We start from the raw sequence: 24486 nt of genomic DNA, 5'->3' as shown, positions 1-24486 counted from the left end.
TAATCCTACAACTTGCATAGTTCCCATTTCTGTATAGCTGTATATCTCAGATTCTGTAAAGTTATTTATTTCATATTCTGTATAGTTTTTCATATTTATATCCTGTTCATAATAATAATGGATTGGATTTATATAGCGCTTTTCAAGGCACCCAAAGCACTTTACAATGCCACTATTCATTCACTCTCACATTCATACACTGGTGGAGGCAAGCTACAGTTGTAGCCACAGCTGCCCTGGGGCAGACTGACAGAAGCGATATCGCACCATCGGCCCCTCTGGCCAACACCAGTAGGCAAGTAGGGTAAAGTGTCTTGCCCAGGGACACAACAACCAGGACAGAGAGCCCGGGGATCGAACCGGTGACCTTCCGGTTACAGATGCGATTCCCAACCCCCTGAGCCACGGTCGCCCACAAGCCTCATAGCCTGTACATAGCTTGTACTCACTACAGCCTGTACATACTTATAGTTATAGAATATTCACAACATACTTCATACCGTGTACATTATAACATACCATAATAGACCCATTTCTGTAATATACTCACATATCTATATTATTGCTAATATATATTGTAATATATCTATATCATTAAAGCACTTCTGGATGGATGCAAACTGCATTTCGTTGCCCTGTACCTGTGCATGTGCAATGACAATAAAGTTGAATTCTATTCTATTCTATTCTAAAAGTCTCCAAATTACCACGACATTCATGCCCCTGATGAGTGTATGCAAACTTGACCATAACTATGTCTACAAATTCTGAAAAGAAGTCTTGGCATGATGAGCTCTTGTCTATCTTTATGATTTCAGTAAGAAATAATTACAAGAACTTCCTTAACTTCAAAGTTTTGTGCAAAATTTTAAAGGATAAATAGAAGACTTTATCTTTAATGTAAACTGCATGCTTTAAAATGAGTTGCATTGTAATTGGATTCACTTAAAACTACTTATTTTGAATAATATTGAAATCTCGCTATGCAGTTTAATTTTTTGACAAGCAAATTTTTTGATGTCGACATGCAGCACCCTCTATTTGTGTTTCTGTTTTACTCAATTTTTTCATTTGTCTTTAGGTGTAGTACTTTTCTTTATTATTTATACACAAAATATCTACAGTTTCAAAAGATCATGCAGCAGGTAAAGGTATAATAACATCCCTGTAACTATTTAAGCGGCACAGAAAAACAGACTGAGGTCTTTTTTTTCTTCACACATTTTCCAGGAAATTGTTTTTGTAAATTCTTAAAGATTATGAATAAAGAGAAAAAAATAAGGAATTCACAGGTATCATTGGTGCTTTAACCCCATAATACATGAATAAGAAGACCAGGCACAAAAAAGCATTTCACATTTATTTATTTGCAAACAGTATAGATAGATAGATAGATAGATATAGTTTTTTCATTAAACATTTCTTAATGGAAACTTTAAATGTTTGCAGCATTAGCTTTAGAAAAATAGCTCATTGTGTCCTCTACTCTCACTGTTGTTCCTGAACTGAAGTGAGGACACACAGCAGCAGCTGGTTTCTCACAAATACTTCTTTCACGTGCTTTGCATGATCGATCAAACCAATACATTGGCCCCATCCTCGCACAGTCCTCTCCATCAGAATCTTCCCCAGTCCAATCATCTGGCTCATGAAAGAACCAGAATGTCAACCTAATCGATTAAGAACAGAAAGAACAGCAACAGTGAAAGCTGGTAACTTTGATTGTGAAAATGAATAAAAAAAATTTCAGAATTTGTTCAATTTTTTAATATGCCACTACTGCATGTCATGAAACGTGTCTCTTCTTTCCCACTGTTTGTGTTCCCCCCCCCCTGTCTCTCTGCCCTTCTTCTCTCTCTTCTTTTCTCTCCTCTCTTTTCTCCTACCTCCTCACTGTCACTGGCGGATAGAGGAGGTGGCTGATATCCAGAAATCCTACTAGTGGCTGGATAAAGCTGGACTGAAAGACAGCACAGAGGCACTAATCATAGCAGCACAGGAACAAGCTCTGAGCACAAGATCCATAGAGGCTGGGGTCTACCAAACCAGGGCTGGAAAGTCCCAAGGTCAAAATGGGAGACGCCCCCTAGGATGGTCGAGAAGGCAAGTGGCTCCAAGTGGAGATCCAGAAGAGTGCAGTCCTAGGATCAGCTAAGATACTGGGCATGACCCTCAAGCTCCCAGGCCTCTGGTAGAGGAACTGAGGTCGAAGGATAGACTGCCCGCATGGGCGAGTGGGGATTTTTAAAAAATATATATAATACATATAATATAATATAATATAATATAATATATAATACATTTTTTGAGTAATTTTGCACTTTTTTGTTTACTACATAATTTCATATGTGTTCATTCATAGTTTTGATCTCTTCAGTGAGAATCTACAATGTAAATCGTCATGAAAATAAAGAAAAAACATTAAATGAGAAGGTGTGTCCAAACTTTTGACTGTTTGTGTATGTAATATAATGTAATTGGATTTAATTAAACCTTTCATTCAGCGGTGAGCCATCCACCCACAACCATCTGCCCTCTTCTGCTGAGTCTGTCAGTCCGATCCAGAAATAAATAACAGGGGTTATTTGTTGAATGGTTGTCCTCAAGAAACTCTAAACAGGAACATTTGATTAAATTACTTTGTGAAACTTCCCATCTTTGGATGAAATATGAGTTTGAGATCATGAACCTGCATAAATGTTTTATACCTGCTCCTCATTGCTGTCTATCTTAACCAGGTCTCCTCCTTGAGTTCTACATACAGTTCTGCTTGCATCCCAGGATGATTTTCTTGTGGAGAAAAAATAGCAATTTTCTCCATGTTGCTTCCAGCCATCTTCACATTCATAACATGGATCATCTTTGAGGGGAATACATTAAAGACTTCAGTCATGTGGAAGAAAACATGTTCATTTTTATGTATTAGGACAGCAGTCTCCAACCTTTTTTGCGCCACGGACCAGTTTATGCCCAACAATATTTTCATGGACCGGCCTTTAAGGTGTTGCGGATAAATACAACAAAATAAAACTAGTACCGGTACCGAAAAAAAGAAGATTTATTCATAACACACGTGAAAAGACCCAGGAAAACCGAGTAAACGATAAAAACGATAACAAAATAACGCTGAAGACCGATAAAAACCCTGAAAACTATACATTTCACACCTGAGCCTCAACTCTCGCGGCCCGGTACCGGTCCGAGGCCCGGGGTTGGGGACCGCTGTATTAGGAGACTGGCCTGCAGTTGAAATCTAACATACTGATTCTGTCAGTCCATCATTGTTTCTTTAATCAGAGGATTAACAAAAACATTTCAGTGGCAAAATATAAAACTTACTCGTAGTTATTTCAGAAGGTTGTGGGGTTGTAGTCGGTATCATGGTGTATGATTGTGTTACTGGTATGGATAAGAGATAAAAACATTTTTGTAAAAATTTCAGCAACATCATCTATTTTTTTTATTTGGCTGCAAGACAATTCTCCTTTTATCCCGTTTCCTTAATCAGAGGATAAAACAATGTGTCAAAAACAAAACAAAATCTAAAACTTACTGGTGGTTATTTCAGTAGGTTGTGGGGTTGTAGGCTGTATTATGTTGCACGGTTGTGTTACTGTTTTGAAAAAGAAATTAAAAAATAATTGATTTTCATTAAGTTTTCAGCATGCTGCTCCTTGGGTCCTGAAGCTATATATTTTTATATATTATATATAATTTCATATTTTTATTTATTTGCTTATTAAATCTCTTTTGGCAATTCATAACGTACTAATTTTTACTTCAGGCTCTGGACATGTGGGCTGCACTGTACTACATGGTTTGATTTCAGGCAGTCTCTCTAAAAAAACAATACAAAGAGAAAGATTAAGATTAAAAAAAAAGAATAGCAATTATTCATCAGGATCAATAACAAGTATGAAAATGTTTCCTGCTTAAAATCTTAGGAAAAAACAATAAGCAAAATTTAATAATATTATATGTGTTACGTGATTAAATGAAAGAGTTTAGTATAAAATTATATTACTGGAGTCTTATATTCTTACCTGTGACATCGGCTTTTATGGTTTTCTGCTTCAGTTCAAGATTTATGAGATTTTCCCTGGTTTTCAAAAGCTCAAACACTTATTAAAAAAATAAAATAAGAAAAAATTAAAATAGTCAGTAATATTTTTGGTTTCACTTAATCTCTATGAAGTGTATTTGCATTTGTATCTGTAGAGTCTATAGCCAATGAGAAGATCTTCGTTACCAGAACCTTTCTGATGTCATTGTGAAATGAATGCATAGCGCGACCACTTATAAAGTGTTTTATGATTTAACTGAAAAGTAAAACAATGCTTTTAAATGCTTTCTTTTTAATTGAATATAATTTCATTAAAAATCATAATAAAATCATAAAATCATAATTAATCTGCAAGTAATCAACTAATATATAGATATGTGTATCACAATAAAATAAAGCATTAAAAAGCATAGTTCCACCTCAGAGTAAAACACATTGATGAATGACTTTGCCATTCATCCAATTATTTATTATGTCATTACTCAAATTATGACATGTTATGAATTTATATCAGGTTTTCTTAACCATAATAAATCAATAATTGACTGCTATAAACTGACTGCATGTGTTGCATAAGACAGAAGCAAGGACTCGACACTGAGTGTTATAGGAAAGCAGGTGATAATATAGCTCACTGACCTTTGTTAAGAGCTAAAATACTTTCAAAAATTCTTTTTATATTTAGTTAAAGTAGTGGACAGATTTGTTCTGAAGCCTGTTAGAACTTTAAAATATAAGTATTTCATATGATGCAGATGAATTAAAAGGTCATAAGTTGAGTTTCTTTTAAAAAAATTTAATATAAACATTCTGATTCTCATTTAATTTATGATAAATCAGACGCTTATTTAAGTAAAGACATATATATAAAACTACAAACTCACAGAGATAAGTTACCACGAGAGCCGATACCAGGAGAACACAGACAACCAGCACGGCCACTCTGAGCTTTAACGCATTGTTTGATTTTGCATGTTGAGAGTGAAGAGCTTCACCTGATTCAGAGGAGACAGAAAGTGAACACACGAGTACATAAACGTTTAATAAATAGTTCAAACTCTAGTGCAGTTGAGGACAGATGTAAAGATATTTCACCGCTTAATATAATTTCACTGTTTGTCTACTATATAAGTTTAAAACAGGTGAGAACCACAGCTGGATTAGACCAATGGGAAACATGACACACTGTATATTAGACAGCAAAATGGCTGACAAATTTTTTTCTTCATAAATTTCTTCATAAGGTTTTCCATAATTTCATGTGACAAAGCCCTGCTTGAGATATTTTAACTATAAGAGTATTGTTTAATTTCAGGAGCTGTTACATTCTATGAAAACAGCATTGTTCACAAAAAGTGTAGCTTTTTCTCCTCCCTGTTGATTTACCACCACATTCTTACCTTCTATGTATTTCTGTGGACGGCTCATCATGCTGAAGCTTCAAGCTCCTGACTTCAGAGTTAGTCCACCTGTGTTTCACAATAAAAAAAACAAAAAGAAACTGGTGCTTATTATTTAATCAATTCCTTCAATATTTACTGAAAATTTAGCATCAAGATTCACCTCTGCGACCCTCACCTCAGGCTTTTCAAAAAGAAGTGAGGCACTTTTCACAGTTCTCTGTTAAAAAAAACCTAACTTCCTGATGACTTTAAAGGATGGGAGGGTCGCAGCTTATCTATTTCAAGACAAATTCAAACAGATACTAGAGTAGAAAAAAAATATTACCGTCAATGACGCTTCTCAAACAGCAGTTAAAAAACCTGCTTAAAAGTAATGAGCTGTACAAAAACTCATTTCAAACATTTGTTTAGCTACAAGTATTAGAAATATTATCATTAACACATCAATAGTTGTGTTTATTTACCTTAAATACAACATTAAAATGTAAAAAACAAAGTGGAACAGAAGACCAGTTACTGTATATTTAACAATAAGAACAAATGTTATATTAGGAACTTTTAAGCCTTTCATGCAGAATGGCTTAGATTGTTGGATATTAGTGTAATATAAGATGCTAAACATTTTCTTGTGCATGAAACAAGTTGTGTTTGGATTTTTGACAGAAATTTTGAATTTTAGTTTTTCAAAATACTCTTTCAAATGTTTTTGAAAACATAATTTGTCATGCTTGTTTACTATTTTATCCTATCCTCTCCTATTTATTCCTAACACAGTGTAGCTTTGTTCAGCTACAAGGACATTACATATGTTTGTCAATTATAGCGATTTCTCTCATTGCACTTTATCTGCACTCCATGTTTCAAAAACAATTTAATTTGTCTTTCATTTAAAATTATAAAGCTAATTATTTTCAGTATCATCGAGGTCACCTAAGCTCTGCTGGTCCATTTTTAGTTAATATGATTTAATAAAGGCAAGATCTCAAATGTTAATTTAAATAACTTGCTCATCTGTGCCATCTGTTTTCATCTATTTTTAGGAGCTTTGAATGTTTTATTAATGTGCATTTGAATCTTAATTTTTCTTCTTCTTTTTTAATAGATAATAGTTTTAGACACACCACATCATTAATTTCAATAAAAAATTCACAGTGTTCACTGTAACATCTCAAACTGCACATCTACGGCTCACAGTAATAACCATGACTTTTCTGGCAGTTGTTTGCATATAAAATTCACAACATATTGTTTCCATTTATTTTAGGATATTTTATTTTTTTATTAAACATTTTTGGAAGGAAGCTTGACATGTTTTTGGTGTTAGCTTAATAAAAGTAGCCTCACTGCACCCTCTGTTCAACTTATTTTATAGTTTGAACTGACTTTTAGACACATACAGATTTATGTCCAATCACTGCTGGTTTCCTACAAATACTTTTATGAGGTGTTTTGCAGGATCTATCACCATTATGTCTGGAGCATAAACGGATGTTTGTTTAGACTCCTTCTCTCTAATTGATCTTTCTTAGTTCATTTCAGTAATCCCTTTCTCCAAACCATCCCTCTGTCTTTTAGATCCCATTCCTACAAGACAGCTCAAAAATGTCCTATCATTAATTTAAGCTTCAATCTGAAATATGATCTATCTCTGTTAATGAGCTATGTACCATAGGTCTCTACGGTTGCAGTAATTAAACCATTACTTTAAAAGCAATGACTTAAACCAGCTATCTGGTTTAAGTTAATTATAGACCAAACCCCACCTTTCCTTTTATTTCAAAGAGTATTTGTAAAAAAAGCTAACTGATCTTCAACAGAAGAATGCTTTGTTTGAAGAGATCTCTGTGCAGTGTTTGAGACTATATAGACACACACCAACTACTACTGCAGGAATGTCTTAACAATATACAGGCCTAGATAATTTCTAATTTCCTGCTTCTAAATTCATATATAACTGAGGTTAATCTGGAATGTATTACCTTGGTCTCCAGTAACACTGTGAAGACTAATGTGCACATTAATCAAATATTTAGGCTTAGACAGATTAGGCTTAAAACTTTTCTTTTGATAAAGCTTGTAGATAAGGCTGGATTAGGTGAGTTTGAACCCTCCCATACTTATGCTGCTATAGCCCTATAGGTTGCTGGGGGCTTTCAATGATTCACAATGTTTTTTTCTTCACTGTTATGTTTCTTCGCTCAAAAATCTGTCAAAAAATGTTTTAGTACGACTTTGGTAAACTACGAAGCTGCACTGCTTGATGGTTTGTCGGAGCATTACAGCTACCGTAGTCAGGAGCCTCGCGGCGTAATCTGGGTCCAAAACTCTGTCTATTTCAGGTCCCAAAGTCAAACAAACACTGAGAGGTAAAAACTGTCTGAATTCTTTCATCTATGATAAAATGATCAGCATTGCTGCTTTACCAGGTGTAACAATTAAGTTTAACATCCAGGCATCAATGAAAATAGAATTTATTAAATTTAACAGAGGTAACAGAAAGTTTGCTTGCTAGTTTCCTCCTAAACATGATATAGCATGTTCTGACTGAGAGATTTCTGAAAAAATTAAAACGTACAGCTCTGCTATCACTTCCAGCATAAATGAAGACAGAAAACTAAACAGCAGTGACGTTTGTAGGGTTACTCAAGTTGGACTAGCTGGTATATAATGATGTGCTATGTGATTGCTAGCTACACAGCTATGTTAGCATAACAAACAGTGAAGCAGGAGGATGCTCCATCAGGAACCTCCAGATCTCAGGTTAGCCATTCTACACCGTTCAGCTCACTCCGGATTCACGTCAACCGTCCCCATGGCTTACTGCCTCCACCTGCAAGTAAGAAAAGTTATACAGTATACTCACCATCTACAGAGCTCCTCTCTACTACCTCCCTAACTCAGATGTCGTCTCTCCTCAATGTGACTGCTTAACTGCCACGTTCCAGTCTGCATCTCTGGGCCAATTCCCCCCTCAATCCACGTCCACCGAGCCATGTTAACTAGGCCTCACCAGGTCAAGTTCTGTGTTTTGTTGCCTTTGTTCTTATCACACTTTGAAGTTTTGAGTTTCACAAATGAACATTGTAAAATGTTCCACTGTCTCTGCTCTGGGTTCCTGCACTCGAGTCCAGTTTTTGTACCAGTCTTTTGGTTCTGTGAAACACAGAAGTTAACAGAACTAACTTACGTGACAAACCACTGACACTTCCCCAACATCTCTCTCCCCCTCTTTTGCAGTGACTTTGAGCACACCCACCTGAACCACAACCTACACCCCAGATTCCCCTTTAGCTCCCGGTTCATGTCCACCACTCCTAGAGTCTGATATCCACCATAGCTCACAGCTCATCTTTGGTATTCTAAGCATTAAATCATTGTATGTAAATAAAGCATTGTTGTCATATTTAAATCAGTGCCTCCGACTGTATCTGCGTTTGGGTTCACTCTCTCGGCCTGGCCACACGCTGTACCATTCACATGCCCATTGGTGGCGCTTTAAGCAGTGGATAGGGATTAACACGGGTACCCTGACTGCAGACCCATATACAACAAACCTTGCTATCAGAACCAGCATGCATTTTTTGGCAGCTTGTTTATTGGATCACCCACATGGGCCAGCTTTCCCTCCCCATGTACATTGGTGAACATTGGCTACCCATGACACAGTTCCTGGTTCACCTTGGACCACTTATTATAAATAATAACCACTACAGACTGCGAACACCCCTCAAGAGGTGGAGATGATCTGACCCAGTTGTCTAGCCAAAACTTAGACCTTGTCAAACTTACTCAAATGCTTATGGTTGCCTATTTGTCTTGCTTCCTGCTTCTGTTGTTCAGCTTCTGTCTAATATATCCCGCCCTGGGTGCTCAAGGCAGGAGGTGAATTTCGCATTCATAAGGATGATGCTATAGGTTACGGCACTCCTTAGGAATGAGAGAAAGATTAGGTGAGCAACACTCAGCAGATTTAGAGACTGAGTTGGCAGGGAAGATTGTAAACAATTCGACAGGCAAAACAAACTTATACTTTTAGTTCTTTCTTCCGACCAGCTTATGTGTGGGTTGTCTTTATGTTAAGATGAGTGTGTTAATGGTTTGGTGGAGAGTCACAGTTGCTGATTTAGCTTTGTACTACACCAGAGTCAACAAGGAGCTCTTTTGGAAGGAGATAGTTGTAGGCAACGATAAGCAGGGCTTGACACTGATTGACATTTTTAGTTATATTTGTCTTGTAGGCTGTCTTAACCGTTTGAGTTAAAGTTTTGCATTTGTCACAGTTGTGAGCCATACCTTTGGGTACACAATAATTTTACAGCCTTACTGTAAACATTCCCCTCCTCCTTTAATTTATGGTAAATTAGATAGCTACATCAACCAAACAGGAAACGCAGCACACTGTGTATCAGACAACAACATGGTTGGTTGAAGAAACCACACGTCAACTTATCGCATAGTCTAAGAGTTAACCCCTCCTTTTTCTTGTTTGTTTCTTCTTTGTTGTACTAAATATTACCAAATACACTAAAAGGTTAAAAGATTCAATGTGGTCTAAGTTTTGTTTTAGCTTGGCTGCAGATAATATTGTTTCGGGGTATGCATCTCTGCATACCTGGAACAACTGCAAAAACTTTTGTTTTGCAGATTTGACAGCATCTCCCTGTTTTTCACCACACAAATGTTTGTAATGTCTGTGTAACTCTGTGAACCGCTCATCATGCAGAGGCTTCAACATCCTGACCTCAGTTAGTCCCGCTGTTGGTGCATCACAAAAACACTTTCTTCAAAAATGATTTATTATTTATTAACATCTAATGCTTTGACAGTCAGCAGAAAAACATCTGTTCTTACTGTCTTATTGTATCTATCTATCTATCTATCTATCTATCTATCTATCTATCTATCTATCTATCTATCTATCTATCTATCTATCTATCTATCTATCTATCTATCTATTCACAAAAAATCATCTGTCAGTCCATTTGTTTTTGTAATTATCACAGGATATAAACATTTTAAGTGGAAGCTGGAACTAAGAACTAAAGTCTGAAAATACTAAAGAAACACTTTAATATAAATTGAACTAATAGGTTCACTCTCTGTTCAAATAAAGGATAAACAAAATATATGTATTTTGATAAACAAAATATATGTATTTTGTTTATCCTTTATTCAGTAAGATGAATTCAGAACTTGGAAATGTGACACACAAAACAGAATAAGCAAGTGCAAACAATAATAATTGTTGTGTGTCACCAGATTCAATTACGCCAATGGTCCAAGTTTAATCCAATTGTGCAACATAAGAGTTTCCCAGTCTTACTGGTGAGAATGCTATTTACAATTTTTCACCTCACTTCAATCTTCTTATCTGTTTCTGTGATTTTCATAAGCTCAACCATGTGAAATTGAAATCCAGACAAATTCAAATTAGTAACTTTTAGTAACTGTTTATAAATTTGGAGTTTACCGAGGGACAATTTTTTTTAGTACTTTTTTAGTTTCTATTTTCATTCTGCCTCTAGTGCTAATTTTATTCACTAATAACATTTGCACAGGTTGTGTTTGCATTCAGGAAAATGGTACAAAGTATAATATTTGAAAAAACTGCATCTTAAAACCCGCCGCTATCCTCTGACATTTTGTGAATTCAGTCAGTTTTGATTGAATTCACTATATCCAACAAACGATTTGCTTTATAGAAAAAAAAGTAAATCATTTTATCTTCAGCATTTTCAGACATGTGTACCATCAACTCCAGTAAATTGAAAGTATAAAACTATAATAATAACAACAGGGCAAACCTTTAATTATAAATTAGGTCTTAACTAATGAGACTAACAACACTACAAGGAGGGGCTTGGCAAACATTGCCATGTAAACTCAGATAATAGTAGATATATATTTTTATCTTAATTTAGATGCTGGATTCATCTGTCTTGTAGCTTGTTTTTCTTTCTTTCTTTGGAATTAATTAAAACAAAGAAGTCATAAGCTGGCCATGATGTTTATGCACACAGTATTTCACAACTTTACCGTAAACATTCACTTCCTCTTATTTATGGTAAATCAGATAGCTGTGACAAACATAGCTGCATGAACCAAACAGGAAACAGAGCACACTGTACCAGACAACAACGTGGGTGACTGAGGAAACCACAAGTTAAATTATCACATAATCTAAGAATTAGCCCCTCCTTTCCTTGTTTGTTTTTTCTTTGCTGTACTAAATGTTCAGATACACTGAACGCGATCTCAAGTTTTGTTTTAATTTGTCTGCGGATAATATGTTATCCCTGCATACCAGCAAAAAGCAATAACCTGCATCATTGTCCAGATTAGTGGTTGTTTGATGAACAGTCCATTTTGACTAAAGTGCCGTCTTCTTCAGCTGTCAGTTGATTTTTCACCACATGAATTTTATTACCTCCTGTGTTGCTCATCTTGGATGGCTCATCATGCCAGGCTTTGACATCCTGATATCAGAACTGGACAAAAACCTTTATTCTGTAGAATTCATGTTTTACTCAAGCTTTGACAAACCACAGAAAAAAAATCACTTTCTATTATTGCAGACAATTCTTTTGGTAGACAGATGAGCCTTAAGACTGACTTTAAATATATGTTAGTTTTAATATAAGGTTCTTTATGTAAAATAGCTTTCTAATAAATGTTAAACATGAAGATTTGACTTGAAGAACACTTTCTGTTTCCTTTCATTTGAAACGATGAAACTATAAATATAACTTTTAACATCACCAAGGTCACTGAAGATATGCTGGTCGACTTTTAGTCCAGAGCCAAATTTGGAAAAATCAACTTTCTGCACCTCTCTGTTCCATTTCTGTGTTTTTTGTCATTTTGAAATGTTAAGTGAACACTTACACCTTAAAACACATATTTTATAGATGTATTTTCCATGGATTGTGCAGTAGGAAAAAAAGTATAAGATTCAAGATCCTTTATTTGTCACATGCGTAGTTATACAAGTACAACATGCAGTGAAATGTGTCCAATAAAAGGCCACGGGTTGGACTCGAACCAGCCACTCTCAGCTATGCGCCATACGATTGCATGCTCATCCATCTGAGCAAAACTTGCTCTCAGTTTGAGAAATTTCTCAAACTATATAATAAAATATTTGAACTGCCAACTGTGGTAGAATCAAATATAAATAGTAGACAGCAGAAATAAATAGCAATAATAAGAGACACACACATTAGAGAATGAGTTGCAAAGGGCTCATGAGTAAAGACTTGGTCTGAATAGAGTCCGCGTGTGAGTGGTCTGGGTTATGAGGGTCACAGACTTGCTCCTGTAACCCTTATCTCATCCTTTACTCAAACCATGGCTCAGATTAGTGAGGGTGGTGGGCAGGGTGGTGTATGGGAAAACAGTGTTTATTGACAGTCTGAATGGCACAGGGGAAGAAGCTGTTGGTGAGTCTGGAGGTGTAGGACCTGATTGACCTGAGGCACCGACCACAGGGCAGTGGGTCAAACAGGTGGTTGGCAGATTGCAAGGAGTCACCTGTGATGGGCCTGGTTTTCCTGTGACAGAAGGATCTGGTGATGGCGGTGCTAATTACCCTCAGCGCAGCCTTCCTGTTCTCAGTAGTGGCCCCTGAGTACCAAACACCCAGGCAGTAGGAGAGCATGCGCTCCACTAAGGAGCAGTTGAAGGCTAGCAGCTTCTGGTCCTGGTTATTCTTCTTCAGGACAGGGAGGAATCCAGCCGCTGCTGAGCCTTCTTTAAGCAACTGGCTATATGGCCTTTAACAAGAGGTGAAATTGCTCAATTTTGAATGGAATTTTTCAAATAAACCATTGATCTACAGTTGATCAGTTACACGTTTTTACAACTTCTCCATCCACCCATCCGCCTGTTCGTCCATCTGTCCGTCCAGGGGAACACCGAAGCTTTCTCAGGCTAGCCAACAGATATAATCTCCCCAGTGTGTCCTGGGTCTAACCACTGGCCTCCTCCAGGTAGGACATGCCCAGAATACCTCACCCAAGGGGTGTCCTGATCAGATGCCAGGAACACCTCAACTGTCTCCTTTTAATGAGAAGGAGTAGCAGCTCTATTCTGAGCCCACCTCGAATGTCTGATCTCCTCACCCCGTCTGTGAGGGAGAGGCCAGCCACCCTTCAGAGAAAGCTAATTTCTGCTGCTTATATCCACAATCTCATTCTTTCAGTCACTATCCAGAACTCGTGACTGTAGGTCAGCAGTGTCAGTGTCAGCATCACAGCAGCTGTGACCACTCCCACTCCAAACTTCCCTCATTTGTGAAGAAGATCCCAAGAAACTCCTCCACATGGGGCAGTAACTTCTTCATGACCCAGAGTGGGTGCTCCACCCTTTTTCAGCTGAGGGCCACTTCTTCGGACCTACATGGCCAGACAACTCAGAATCCTGGAGCACCCTCGACAGGATACCTTGAGGCATGCGGTTGAATGTCTTTTTCAATTCCACAAACTGTATTTTGTGGACTTGAACAAGGCATTGAACCCTGTTTGGCAAACTCCCACACACTCTCACCCATGCTCATCCAGAGTTTGCGACCTGGAAGAAAAGCCCATTGTTCCTCTTAGATCTGAGGTTCAACTAATGGACAAACTCTTTCCAGTACCTGTGAGTAGACATCCTCAGGAGGCTCAGGAGTGTGCTCCCCTAAAGATGGAGCACACCTCTTCTTAAAGATGGGAACTAATACCCCAATTTGCCAGTCCAGTGGCACCACCCCAGATCTTTATGCGATATTGCAGAAGCATGTCAACCCAGACTGGTCTACAACATCTAGATCACAGGTGTCGAACTCCAGGCCTCGAAGGCCGGTGATCCAACGCAGCTGATTTAAATGGCTAAATTACCTCCTCATCATGTCTTAAAGTTCTCCAGAATCCTGGCAATGAACTAATCATTTGATTCAGGTGTATTGAAACAGGGTGATATCTAAAACCTGCAGGACACCGGACCTCAAGGCCTGGAGTTGGACACCCCTGATCTAGATCATTTCAGGAACTCAGGGGCTGTAGCTCATCCCCTTCATGGGGCCTGCCACAAAGAAGTTAGGTGGGGAAGTCAAAACCTCCCCACCTGCAGTATACATTGTGTGAGTAGAGCACTACTTTCCCCTCCTGAGTTGATTGAGTAATATTGAAGTCTGTTTATGTAGTTTAAGTTTCTTACAGGCAAAAGTTTCAGATGTCGACATGCAGCACATAATATTTATTCACATTTATTTTATTATACACGATACAGAATTTGTTTTTTCATTGAGCATAAATACATGAAAATACATGCTGACCTGAATTTTAGACACATACAAATATATGGTGTCCGACCACTGCTGATTTCTCACAAATACTTCTACGAGATCTTTTGCAGGAGTTATCATACCAATACAATGGCCCCATCCTACCACAGTCCTCTCCATCAGGATCTTTCCCTTTCCAATCATCTGGCTCAAAAAACCTCCAAAATGTCAAACTAAAGGATGAAAAACAGAAAGAATGTTAAGAGTCAAGTAAAGTAAGTAAGTAAAAGCTGAACTATGATTCTGGAAATGAACAAAAGTGTTTTTGTAATGTGTTCAGTCTTTTTTTACGCCACTATTGTATGTCATAAAATGTGTCTTCTCTTTCCCTGTGTTTGTGTTCTGTCCTGGTCTCTGTGTGTGTTTCTTCTCTTTCTTCACTTTCCACTTACCTCCTCACTCACTTTAATAAAATGCTACTGGGATTGTCTGATTTTTGCGGTCCCTTTTTTCCTCACAGTATAATGCACCTTAAGGTGACTATATATGTATATATTAGGAGTGCAACAATACTCGTATCGATATTGAACCGGTCGATACAGTGCTTTCGGTTCGGTACGCATATGTATCAAACAATACAAATTTTTTTTATTTATTTTATCAACTTTTCTTCTGACGATGCTGTCTGTGTTGAGAGCTCAGTGGATCTGCATTCGACTACTCCGCCTAGGCTGCACTGTCGAGTGCAGAGCCACTGAGCGCAGCGCAAGCTAGCAAGACAGAAGCTAAGCTCGTTGCATGCAACATGGCAAATTGAACCTCCCCCACCCTCATTCAGATCTGGCGTTTGGAACTATATACACTCAACAAAAATATAAACGCAACACTTTTGTTACTGCTCCCATTCCCCATGGGATGGACGTAGAGACCTAAAATTCATTCCAGATACACAATATAACCATCCCTCCCAAACAGTGGTCACAAATCAGTCCAAATGTGTGGTAGTGGGCACATCTGCTATATTGAGATAATCCATCCCACCTCACAGGTGTGCCACATCAGGATGCTGATCTGACATCATGAGTAGTGCACAGGTGTACCTCAGACTGCCCACAACAAAAGGCCACCCTGGAATGTGCAGTTTTTTGCGCTATTGGGGGTCTGGGGTCCCAGAACCGGTCAGTATCTGGTGTGACCACCATTTGCCTCATGCAGTGCAACACATCGTCGCATGGAGTCTATCAGATTGTCAATTGTGGCCTGTGGAATGTTGGTCCACTCCACTTCAATGGCTGTGCGAGGTTGTTGGATATTCGTGGGAACTGGTACACGCTGTCGTATACGCCGGTCAAGCACATCCCGAACATGCTCAATGGGTGACATGTCCAGTGAGTATGCTGGCCATGCAAGAACTGGGACATTCTCAGCTGCCATCTGCCCTGAACAATGTGAACCATGATTCATCTGTGAAGCGCACACCTCTCCAACGTGCCAGACGCCATCGAATGTGAGCATTTGCCCACACAAGTCTGTTACGGCGACGAGCTGGAGTCAGGTCAAGACCCCGATGAGGACGACGGGCATGCAGTTGAGCGTCCCTGAGACGGTTTCTGACAGTTTGTGCAGAAATTGTTTGGTTGTGCAAACCAATTGTTCCAGCAGCTGTCTGGGTGGCTGGTCTCAGACGATCTTGGAGGTGAACCTGCTGGATGTGGAGGTCCTGGGCTGGTGTGGTTACACGAGGTCTGCGGTTGTGAGGCCGGTTGGATGTGCTGCCATATTCTCTGAAACGCCTGTGGAGACGGCTTATGGTTGAGAAATGAACATTCAATGCACGGGCGACAGATCTGGTTGACATTCCTGCTGTCAGCATGCCAATTGCACGCTCCCTCATTGCTTGTGGCATCTGTGGCATTTTGCTGTGAGACAAAACTGCACATTCCAGGGTGGCCTTTTGTTGTGGGCAGTCTGAGGTACACCTGTGCACTACTCATGATGTCAGATCAGCATCCTGATGTGGCACACCTGTGAGGTGGGATGGATTATCTCAATATAGCAGATGTGCCCACTACCACACATTTGGACTGATTTGTGACCACTGTTTGGGAGGGATGGTTATATTGTGTATCTGGAATGAATTTTAGGTCTCTACGTCCATCCCATGGGGAATGGGAGCAGTAACAAAGGTGTTGCGTTTATATTTTTGTTGCCCTCCTGCCATCACACTCCATCTGGAGCCCCGGATCTCAGGTCAGCCTTTCCACGCCACTCAGCCTCCCCTGGATCTTCATCATCCCCCTCTCAAACACTCCAGGTCCCTAACTGCAAGTAAGAATTGCTGCTCTTATACTGGCCACTTCTGAGCTGCCTTCACTACCTGCCTAACTCCTATATCCTCTCCCCTCAGTGTGACTGTTCCCCACTCAGCTCCGTTCCACTTCTCAGGCCTCGTTCCCTCGCCCTAGCCACGTTCCCCTGGGCACGCCACACCAAGGCTCCACGTCTCGTCATTTTCTGTCTTTGCCACGTTTCCCTTTTTTTCCCCCTTGCACTTAACCGTAATAAACTGTTAAATCATCTACTGTCTCCGCTCTGGGTTTCTGCACCTGAGTCCTATTCAGTACCGGCCATCCGTCGCCGTGACAGTACGAACTGGCCAACAAATGGACTCAGCAGACCCAGTACGTGCAGCAGTCTCCAAGCAGGGAGCCATTTTAGGGGCTCATGAGCAAGCGTTGCAGGTTCTCGACACCCGGTGTCAAGCCATAGGCGAGACCCAGGCTAGGATCTTAGCTTCCCTGCAGGAGATTCAGTCGGCTCTTTCCCCTCCTCCAGGCCCATCCTCCGCGTCCCCTGCGCCCGTGGCAGAACCTCCCCAGTCTTCCCCAGCTCCGACCCCTTCGGGCTCCGTGTTTCGCGATGCTGCATTCCCAGAACCCGAGCCGTACTCTGGGGAGCGGGGCCGCTGTACGGCCTTTCTACTGAAATGTTCTCTCGCGTTCACGCATTCACCCCGTTCATTTACTAGCGAATCAGCTCGGGTAGCATATCTGGTGGCTAAGCTACAGGGCAAGGCGCTGTTATGGGCCGAGGCGTACCTGTCGGCTCACCCGCTCCCAACCTGCTCGTTTGATGATTTTCTGTGCGAGTTTAAAAAGACCTTTACTCACCCAGTATCGGAGGGTAGTTCTGATGAAAGGTTGCTCGGGTTGCAACAGGGGAGCCGGAGTGTCGCTGAGTTCATTATCGACTTCCGTACTGCAGCCGCCGAGGCCAATTGGCCCGATCATGCCCTTCGGGGAGTGTTCCGTCGCGCCTTAAACGACGAGCTCAAAGACCAGCTCGCTTCTCGCGATGAGCCCGAATCCTTTGAAGACTTGGTCTCCCTTTCCCTTCGGATAGATAATCGCCTGAGGGAAAGGGAGGCAGAAAAGAACCAGAAACATCGTAAACCTGCGCCTCGTACGTTTTCACTTCCTCCACCGTCACGTCCGGTGTCAACATCCGCTCCCGTTTCCGTGGAAACGGACGCCGCTCCGGAGCCTATGCTAATCGGCCGCTCTCGTCTCACACCAGAGGAGCGAGAACGACGGCTTCGGTCGGGCGCGTGTTTTTACTGTGGCTCAGTGGAGCATAGGTTAGCGCAGTGTTCGGTTCGGCCAAAAGGCTCCGCCCGCCGGTAATTTCGGGGATACAGGTGGGCGGATCCTCTTTCAGTTCCAAACCCCGGTTAATTCTACCAGTCACCCTGTGTCTAAATAAGGTTTCTCACCCCCTCCATGCTCTCGTTGATTCCGGAGCAGAGCAAAATTTAATAGATTTAGCTCTCGCTAGACGCCTTCATTTGCCACTCAAGACTCTCGATCCTCCCATCCCTGTTACCGCATTAAACGATCAAATATTCTCTCAGATAACCCATCAGGCTGGCCCCGTAACCCTCGTCACCTCTGGAAACCACCATGAAGCCATTACCTTATTCACCTTCTCTTCTCCTGATTCACCACTCATCCTAGGCTACCCCTGGCTACAGAAACACAACCCTCATATAGACTGGTCTGGAAGTAAAATCGCTAGTTGGAGCCCTTTTTGTCTAGCCCACTGCCTCAAGTCTGCCCTACCGCCGGGTGCCCCTGACACTAACACCTCGGGCGTTGATCCGGTTGACCTCACACTCGTCCCACCTGAGTACCATGACCTCCAGGAAGTTTTCAGTAAAGACAAAGCGTCGTCCTTACCACCCCACAGGCCTTATGACTGCGCTATCGACCTTCTACCTGGTGCTCCGCTTCCCTCTAGCCGGCTATTCAACATCTCCAGACCAGAAAGAGAGTCCATGGAAAAGTACATCCACGAGTCATTAGCTGCAGGTATCATCCGCCCATCCTCCTCTCCAGTGGCCGCCGGCTTCTTTTTTGTGGAAAAGAAGGATAAATCACTCCGTCCATGCATAGACTACAGAGGGTTAAACGACATCACCATTAAAAACAAATATCCTTTACCCCTTATCAGCTCAGCCTTCGAACCCCTCCATGAAGTCACCGTATTCACCAAACTGGATCTCCGCAATGCCTACCACCTTGTCCGCATCAGGGAGGGGGACGAATGGAAAACGGCTTTTAATACGCCCCTAGGTCATTTTGAGTATTTGGTCATGCCGTTTGGGTTAACCAATGCCCCCGCTGTCTTTCAGAACCTGGTCAACGACGTGCTCCGTGATTTCCTGAACCAGTTTGTCTTTGTTTATCTTGATGACATACTCATTTTCTCCAAGACCCCCCAGGAACACCATGTCCACGTCCGAGCAGTCCTCCAACGCCTCCTGGAAAACCGACTTTACGTCAAAGCCGAGAAATGTGAGTTTCATGCACAATCTGTCACTTTTCTTGGCTATATACTCGCAGGAGGGCAGGTGAAGACTGATCCAGCCAAGATCCGCACGATCCTGGAGTGGCCCACGCCCACGTCACGCAAGCACCTACAACGTTTCCTCGGCTTTGCCAATTTCTACCGGAGGTTTATTCGCAACTACAGCCAGGTAGCCACTCCTCTCACTACACTCACATCCACCAAAAGACAGTTCATCTGGACACCTGAAGCTGAGGTAGCATTCAGTAGGCTCAAGCGCCTATTTACTTCAGCTCCAGTATTGTGTCACCCAGATCACTCCAAGCCATTTGTTCTAGAGGTAGACGCGTCCGATGTCGGCGTCGGAGCGGTCCTTTCACAGCATTCAGGTTCCAAGGCCAAGTTACACCCATGTGCCTTTTTTTCACGTCGACTCTCGTCAGCTGAACGCAACTATGATGTAGGAGACAGAGAGTTGCTGGCTATTAAGTTAGCCCTGGAAGAGTGGCGTCACCTATTGGAAGGAGCTGAACACCCATTCACCATCTTCACAGATCATAAAAACCTTACTTACCTAAAAACAGCTAAGCGTCTAAACGCCCGCCAGGCCCGTTGGTCTCTGTTCTTTGATCGCTTCAAGTTTGCCATCTCTTTCCGTCCAGGTTCCAAGAACGCCAAGGCTGATGCCCTGTCTCGTCTTTACGACCCAGACGCTGAACCCACCGAACCAGCTCCTGTGCTTCCTGCCTCCTGCCGCGTAGCGTTTTTATCCTGGGACATAGAGGAATCCATCCAGCGTGCTTTACTGGATGAACCAGACCCTGGCACAGATCCTCCGGGCCGCCGCTTCATTCCCACAGCAACCCGTTCGGCTGTAATTAAGTGGGCTCATACCTCCCGGTTTTCCTGCCATCCTGGAATTGGCCGCACCATCGCACTACTACGTCGTCACTTCTGGTGGGCAACTCTGGAACATGATGTGCGGGACTACGTCTCTGCCTGTGACGTGTGCGCCAGGAACAAGACCCGAAATCAGCGACCATCCGGTCTTCTACAACCTCTAGCCGTACCTTCTCGTCCTTGGTCCCACATTTCCCTGGACTTTGTCACTGGACTGCCTAGGTCAGCAGGTAAAACAGTGATACTCTCTGTGATCGACAGGTTTTCAAAAGCAGCTCACTTCGTTGCCCTGGAGAAACTACCCACTGCCACGGAAACTGCAAGACTGATGGTTGACCACGTCTTCAAACTCCACGGGATTCCTGCCGAGGTCACTTCTGACAGGGGACCTCAGTTTACATCCCAGGTTTGGAAATCTTTCTGCTCTGCCCTGGGTGCTCGAGCCAACCTCAGTTCTGGTTACCACCCTCAAACCAACGGGCAGACTGAGAGGCTCAACCAAGAGCTGGAGTCCATGCTCCGCTGCATGGTTTCCCATAACCCGGCTACCTGGTCAGCACATCTCCCATGGGTGGAGTATGCGCACAATTCTCATGTTTCCGCATCCACTGGTCTCTCTCCATTTGAAGCGTCCCTGGGCTATCAGCCTCCCCTCTTCCCTGAGGAAGAGGCTGATTTGGCTGTGCCTTCCGTCCAGCACCATCTCCAGCGCTGCCGCCGCGTCTGGACTCGGACCCAGGAGGCACTGAAGAAAGCTGCTGCCCGCCACTGCCGCTATGCAGATCGTCTACGGTCGCCAGCTCCTCGGTACGCTCCAGGGCAGAAGGTGTGGCTGTCGGCTAAGGATGTTCCCCTTAAAGTTTCCTCCCACAAGCTGGCTCCTCGGTTTATTGGGCCGTATGTCATCCACTCGGTCATCTCGCCCTCTGCTGTGAAGCTCGAGCTTCCTCCCAGTCTGCGGATTCACCCGGTTTTTCATGTTTCCCAAGTCAGGCCTGTGCTGTCCAGTGTGCTGTGCCCGCCTTCCGACCCCCCTCCGCCCGCCCGGCTCATCGATGGTCATCCGGCCTATACGGTTCAGCGGATCGTTGACGTCCGTCGCCGTGGTCGGGGTCGCCAGTTTTTGGTGGACTGGGAGGGGTATGGGCCTGAGGAACGTGCCTGGGTTCCTCGCTCGTTTATCCTTGATCCTGCTCTTGTCTCTGATTTTTTCAGGTCACGTCGCGGGCTGGGGACCGGTCGGCCGCCGGGTGGCGTCCCTTGAGGGGGGGGTACTGTCATGGTCTACGGTGGGTGGCTGGAGTTTCCATTAGGCTCCTGAACTGACCTGGGATCCGCCCCTGGGCAGGGCCAACTCCAGCTCCTGCACACCTGGAGCCTATTGCAGGCTATCAAGCCAGAGGGATTTAAACCACACATCGATGTTCACTCACTGCCAGTTCGTCATCAACCCATGTTGGTAACAGGTCTTGTGTTTCAAATTCTCGCTGTGATTTATCTTACTAACAAAGACTCTTTTGTGCTACAGTTGCTGTACCCACCCTGGCTCACTCCACCTCCGGACTCGGGATACCTAGTGATCATTTTGGAAATCCCTCTGTGCCTCACCTGCCTGCCCTCCTGCCATCACACTCCATCTGGAGCCCCGGATCTCAGGTCAGCCTTTCCACGCCACTCAGCCTCCCCTGGATCTTCATCATCCCCCTCTCAAACACTCCAGGTCCCTAACTGCAAGTAAGAATTGCTGCTCTTATACTGGCCACTTCTGAGCTGCCTTACTCCTATATCCTCTCCCCTCAGTGTGACTGTTCCCCACTCAGCTCCGTTCCACTTCTCAGGCCTCGTTCCCTCGCCCTAGCCACGTTCCCCTGGGCACGCCACACCAAGGCTCCACGTCTCGTCATTTTCTGTCTTTGCCACGTTTCCCTTTTTTTCCCCCTTGCACTTAACCGTAATAAACTGTTAAATCATCTACTGTCTCCGCTCTGGGTTTCTGCACCTGAGTCCTATTCAGTACCGGCCATCCGTCGCCGTGACAATGAAACCATAAAGCTGCGCTTTCTTTTTGCCTTATAGTCTGATTTGTCATAACTTTTCCGTTTTGTGGTAAGCTTTTCTTTGGCTGTCACTTCTTCACCCTGACCTGTCTTATTTGGCTCAGCAGAACTAAAATATATATCCTGCTGCTTTTACACACGCACTCACATACGCTCAGCGATTCTCTGCGCGATCAACCTCTCACATGTTTAAGCTTGCTGCGGGAGATTTCACTTGACATGTTTGCATAGTAAGCTAACGATTAATAAGACGATGTCAGAGGAATTGGTGCACAAATTATCATCACTCACAGATCAGTGCTGTCGCTCTCTATACACAGTTCACGCAATTGCAAAGTGAAAGCAAAAAACAAGCGCAAATTCAAACGTGATTTCAATATGTCACATATTGACAGTGGCTCACCGATGCCAATGACATAATTACCCAGCTACATTTCTGAAAGAATGCAAAAGCATTGACATATATTTTTCCTACAATAGCCCGACGGGCAGGGAAGAGATAGATTTTGGTAGCCCGACTGGCTAGCGATTTTGCGAGCCCTGTATCTGATTGAGGAATCACTCATCTTTGGAAAAGAGAGTTTATTACAGAGAAATGTCTCTTTCCAAAATAAAAGCTATACTATACGCTTCTTCTGGGCTATATTCTCAGCAGCATATTAAACATATCAGGTCCCCATAAGGAGAATCATGTGCTAACGGCTGTCTAAATGACTCGGGTAAAGTTTGTAGCATGAATGCTTGTTGTTTTTGTCTACTTCCACTTGTCTTTGCACTAGGATGATGTCAGCGTAAATGTGCAGTCATATTCGTTGTGTTCCCACTAGTGCTTTCAGGTTAATCTCGTTGAAATAACATTAACGCCACAGCACGGCAAATCTCCGTTAACGAGCTACCCCTGATCACCCCATGCATGGGGCTGGACGGCCAACGCGCTTACGAGCTAACTGCGCTAACACACTAGCTCCCACCCATATAATTGAGCATTGCGGGGCACATCCAACATACTGTTTTACTTTAGTCCATGACGCGCTTACCTTCAGGGTCATACGTCACATGAAAACCAAAATAATTCCAAACGCCAGATCTGAATGTATATATTGTACTATTCTTAGTGTAACCCCTGGTCAGCTTCTCTTTCCAGCGCTGTGTGAATAAAACTCTCTGGACTCAAAGTGGGTAGAGCTCAGGCGTGATTTATTCCCCTGCAATAACATGGGACATGAATAACCATGGGTTTCAGCAACAGGATTCCGCCCAAACACAGCGAAAGCTTCATTGCTACTAACTATAGGCTTATGATCGTATAGTGGAACTCTTAGTTTTCCCAAATAAATAAAAACAAATATTGATTGAAAAATAAAATGGCAACAATACTTATCACGGAAAATAAAATAGAAACATTACTGCGTTGTGGTTTAGATAACAAAAGAAAAATTAATTCACTTAAATGCACATTCATGTAAATATAAATAAACCAAAGCCAAAATTCCCTTTTACGTACAATAGTAAATGGAACAATGCTGCCATCTACTGGGCAAACTTAATAAGCAATATGTCTTAAACAGAATTAGCCTGCAGCTCAACCATATACATGTTTCAAAGTACACATACCTGCAATAACATGGGACATGAATAACCATGGGTTTCAGCAACAGGATTCCGCCCAAACTATTGAGAGAAGTTTCAAAATTATTAGACACGACAGCCTCCTCTAGCTGTTAGCCGCTAGCTCCACGTGTCCATTTTTCTTACCATCTAATCTATTAACTGCAAAACACGGTCATAAACCTGAAATCTACTCAAATACTACCGTATGGGCAGTTCATGCAGTTAGTGCACTGTCATATTAGCTTCAATGAGGATTTTCAAATATGTTTTAAACTCATGCTCTGTGAGAGCGGACGGAGAGGAACTTACCACAGCGAAAGCTTCATTGCTACTAACGATAGGCTT

At 42.2% G+C, this 24486-nt stretch overlaps 1 protein-coding gene and 1 long non-coding RNA gene across 2 annotated transcripts; one reads left to right on the top strand and one right to left on the bottom strand.

Annotated features, from left to right (window-relative positions):
• Window positions 1-1435: 1435 nt before the first annotated feature.
• LOC147303459 (uncharacterized) lies at window positions 1436-5630 on the bottom strand. The gene is made up of 9 exons (XM_086280634.1): window positions 5464-5630; window positions 4948-5058; window positions 4044-4121; window positions 3770-3838; window positions 3554-3613; window positions 3340-3399; window positions 2709-2860; window positions 2494-2612; window positions 1436-1670 (listed from the first exon to the last, which is right to left on the bottom strand). The coding sequence occupies exons 1-9, from the start codon at window positions 5492-5494 to the stop codon at window positions 1436-1438; spliced, it is 915 nt and encodes a 304-aa protein (XP_086136760.1). The 5' UTR covers window positions 5495-5630.
• A 16116-nt stretch (window positions 5631-21746) lies between these two features.
• LOC147303458 (uncharacterized) lies at window positions 21747-22489 on the top strand. Its single transcript, XR_015126977.1, has 3 exons — window positions 21747-21928; window positions 22002-22207; window positions 22274-22489. It is a non-coding gene; the product is annotated as an uncharacterized LOC147303458 (long non-coding RNA).
• The last annotated feature ends 1997 nt before the right edge of the window (window positions 22490-24486 follow it).

This window comes from Aulonocara sp. 'chitande type north' Nkhata Bay, linkage group LG22, assembly GCF_057382095.1.
Source record: "Aulonocara sp. 'chitande type north' Nkhata Bay isolate Kocher_YH1m ecotype deep benthic linkage group LG22, A_spYH_male_GT1.1, whole genome shotgun sequence".
Taxonomy (NCBI): domain Eukaryota; kingdom Metazoa; phylum Chordata; class Actinopteri; order Cichliformes; family Cichlidae; genus Aulonocara; species Aulonocara sp. 'chitande type north' Nkhata Bay.
The sequence above is the reverse complement of the archived record's forward strand: the minus strand, read 5'-3'. Positions and strand labels throughout refer to the sequence as shown.

Bases quoted from the DNA above. Each gene is read 5' to 3' on its own strand.
- LOC147303459 (XM_086280634.1), bottom strand. From the start codon at position 5,494: ATGATGAGCCGTCCACAGAAATACATAGAAG. The intron at 4,122-4,947 runs GTGAGTTTGTAG...TTTTTTAATAAG, and splicing joins TCTCGTGGTAACTTATCTCT to TGTTTGAGCTTTTGAAAACC. The intron at 2,613-2,708 runs GTATAAAACATT...GTTCCTGTTTAG, and splicing joins TAGACAGCAATGAGGAGCAG to AGTTTCTTGAGGACAACCAT.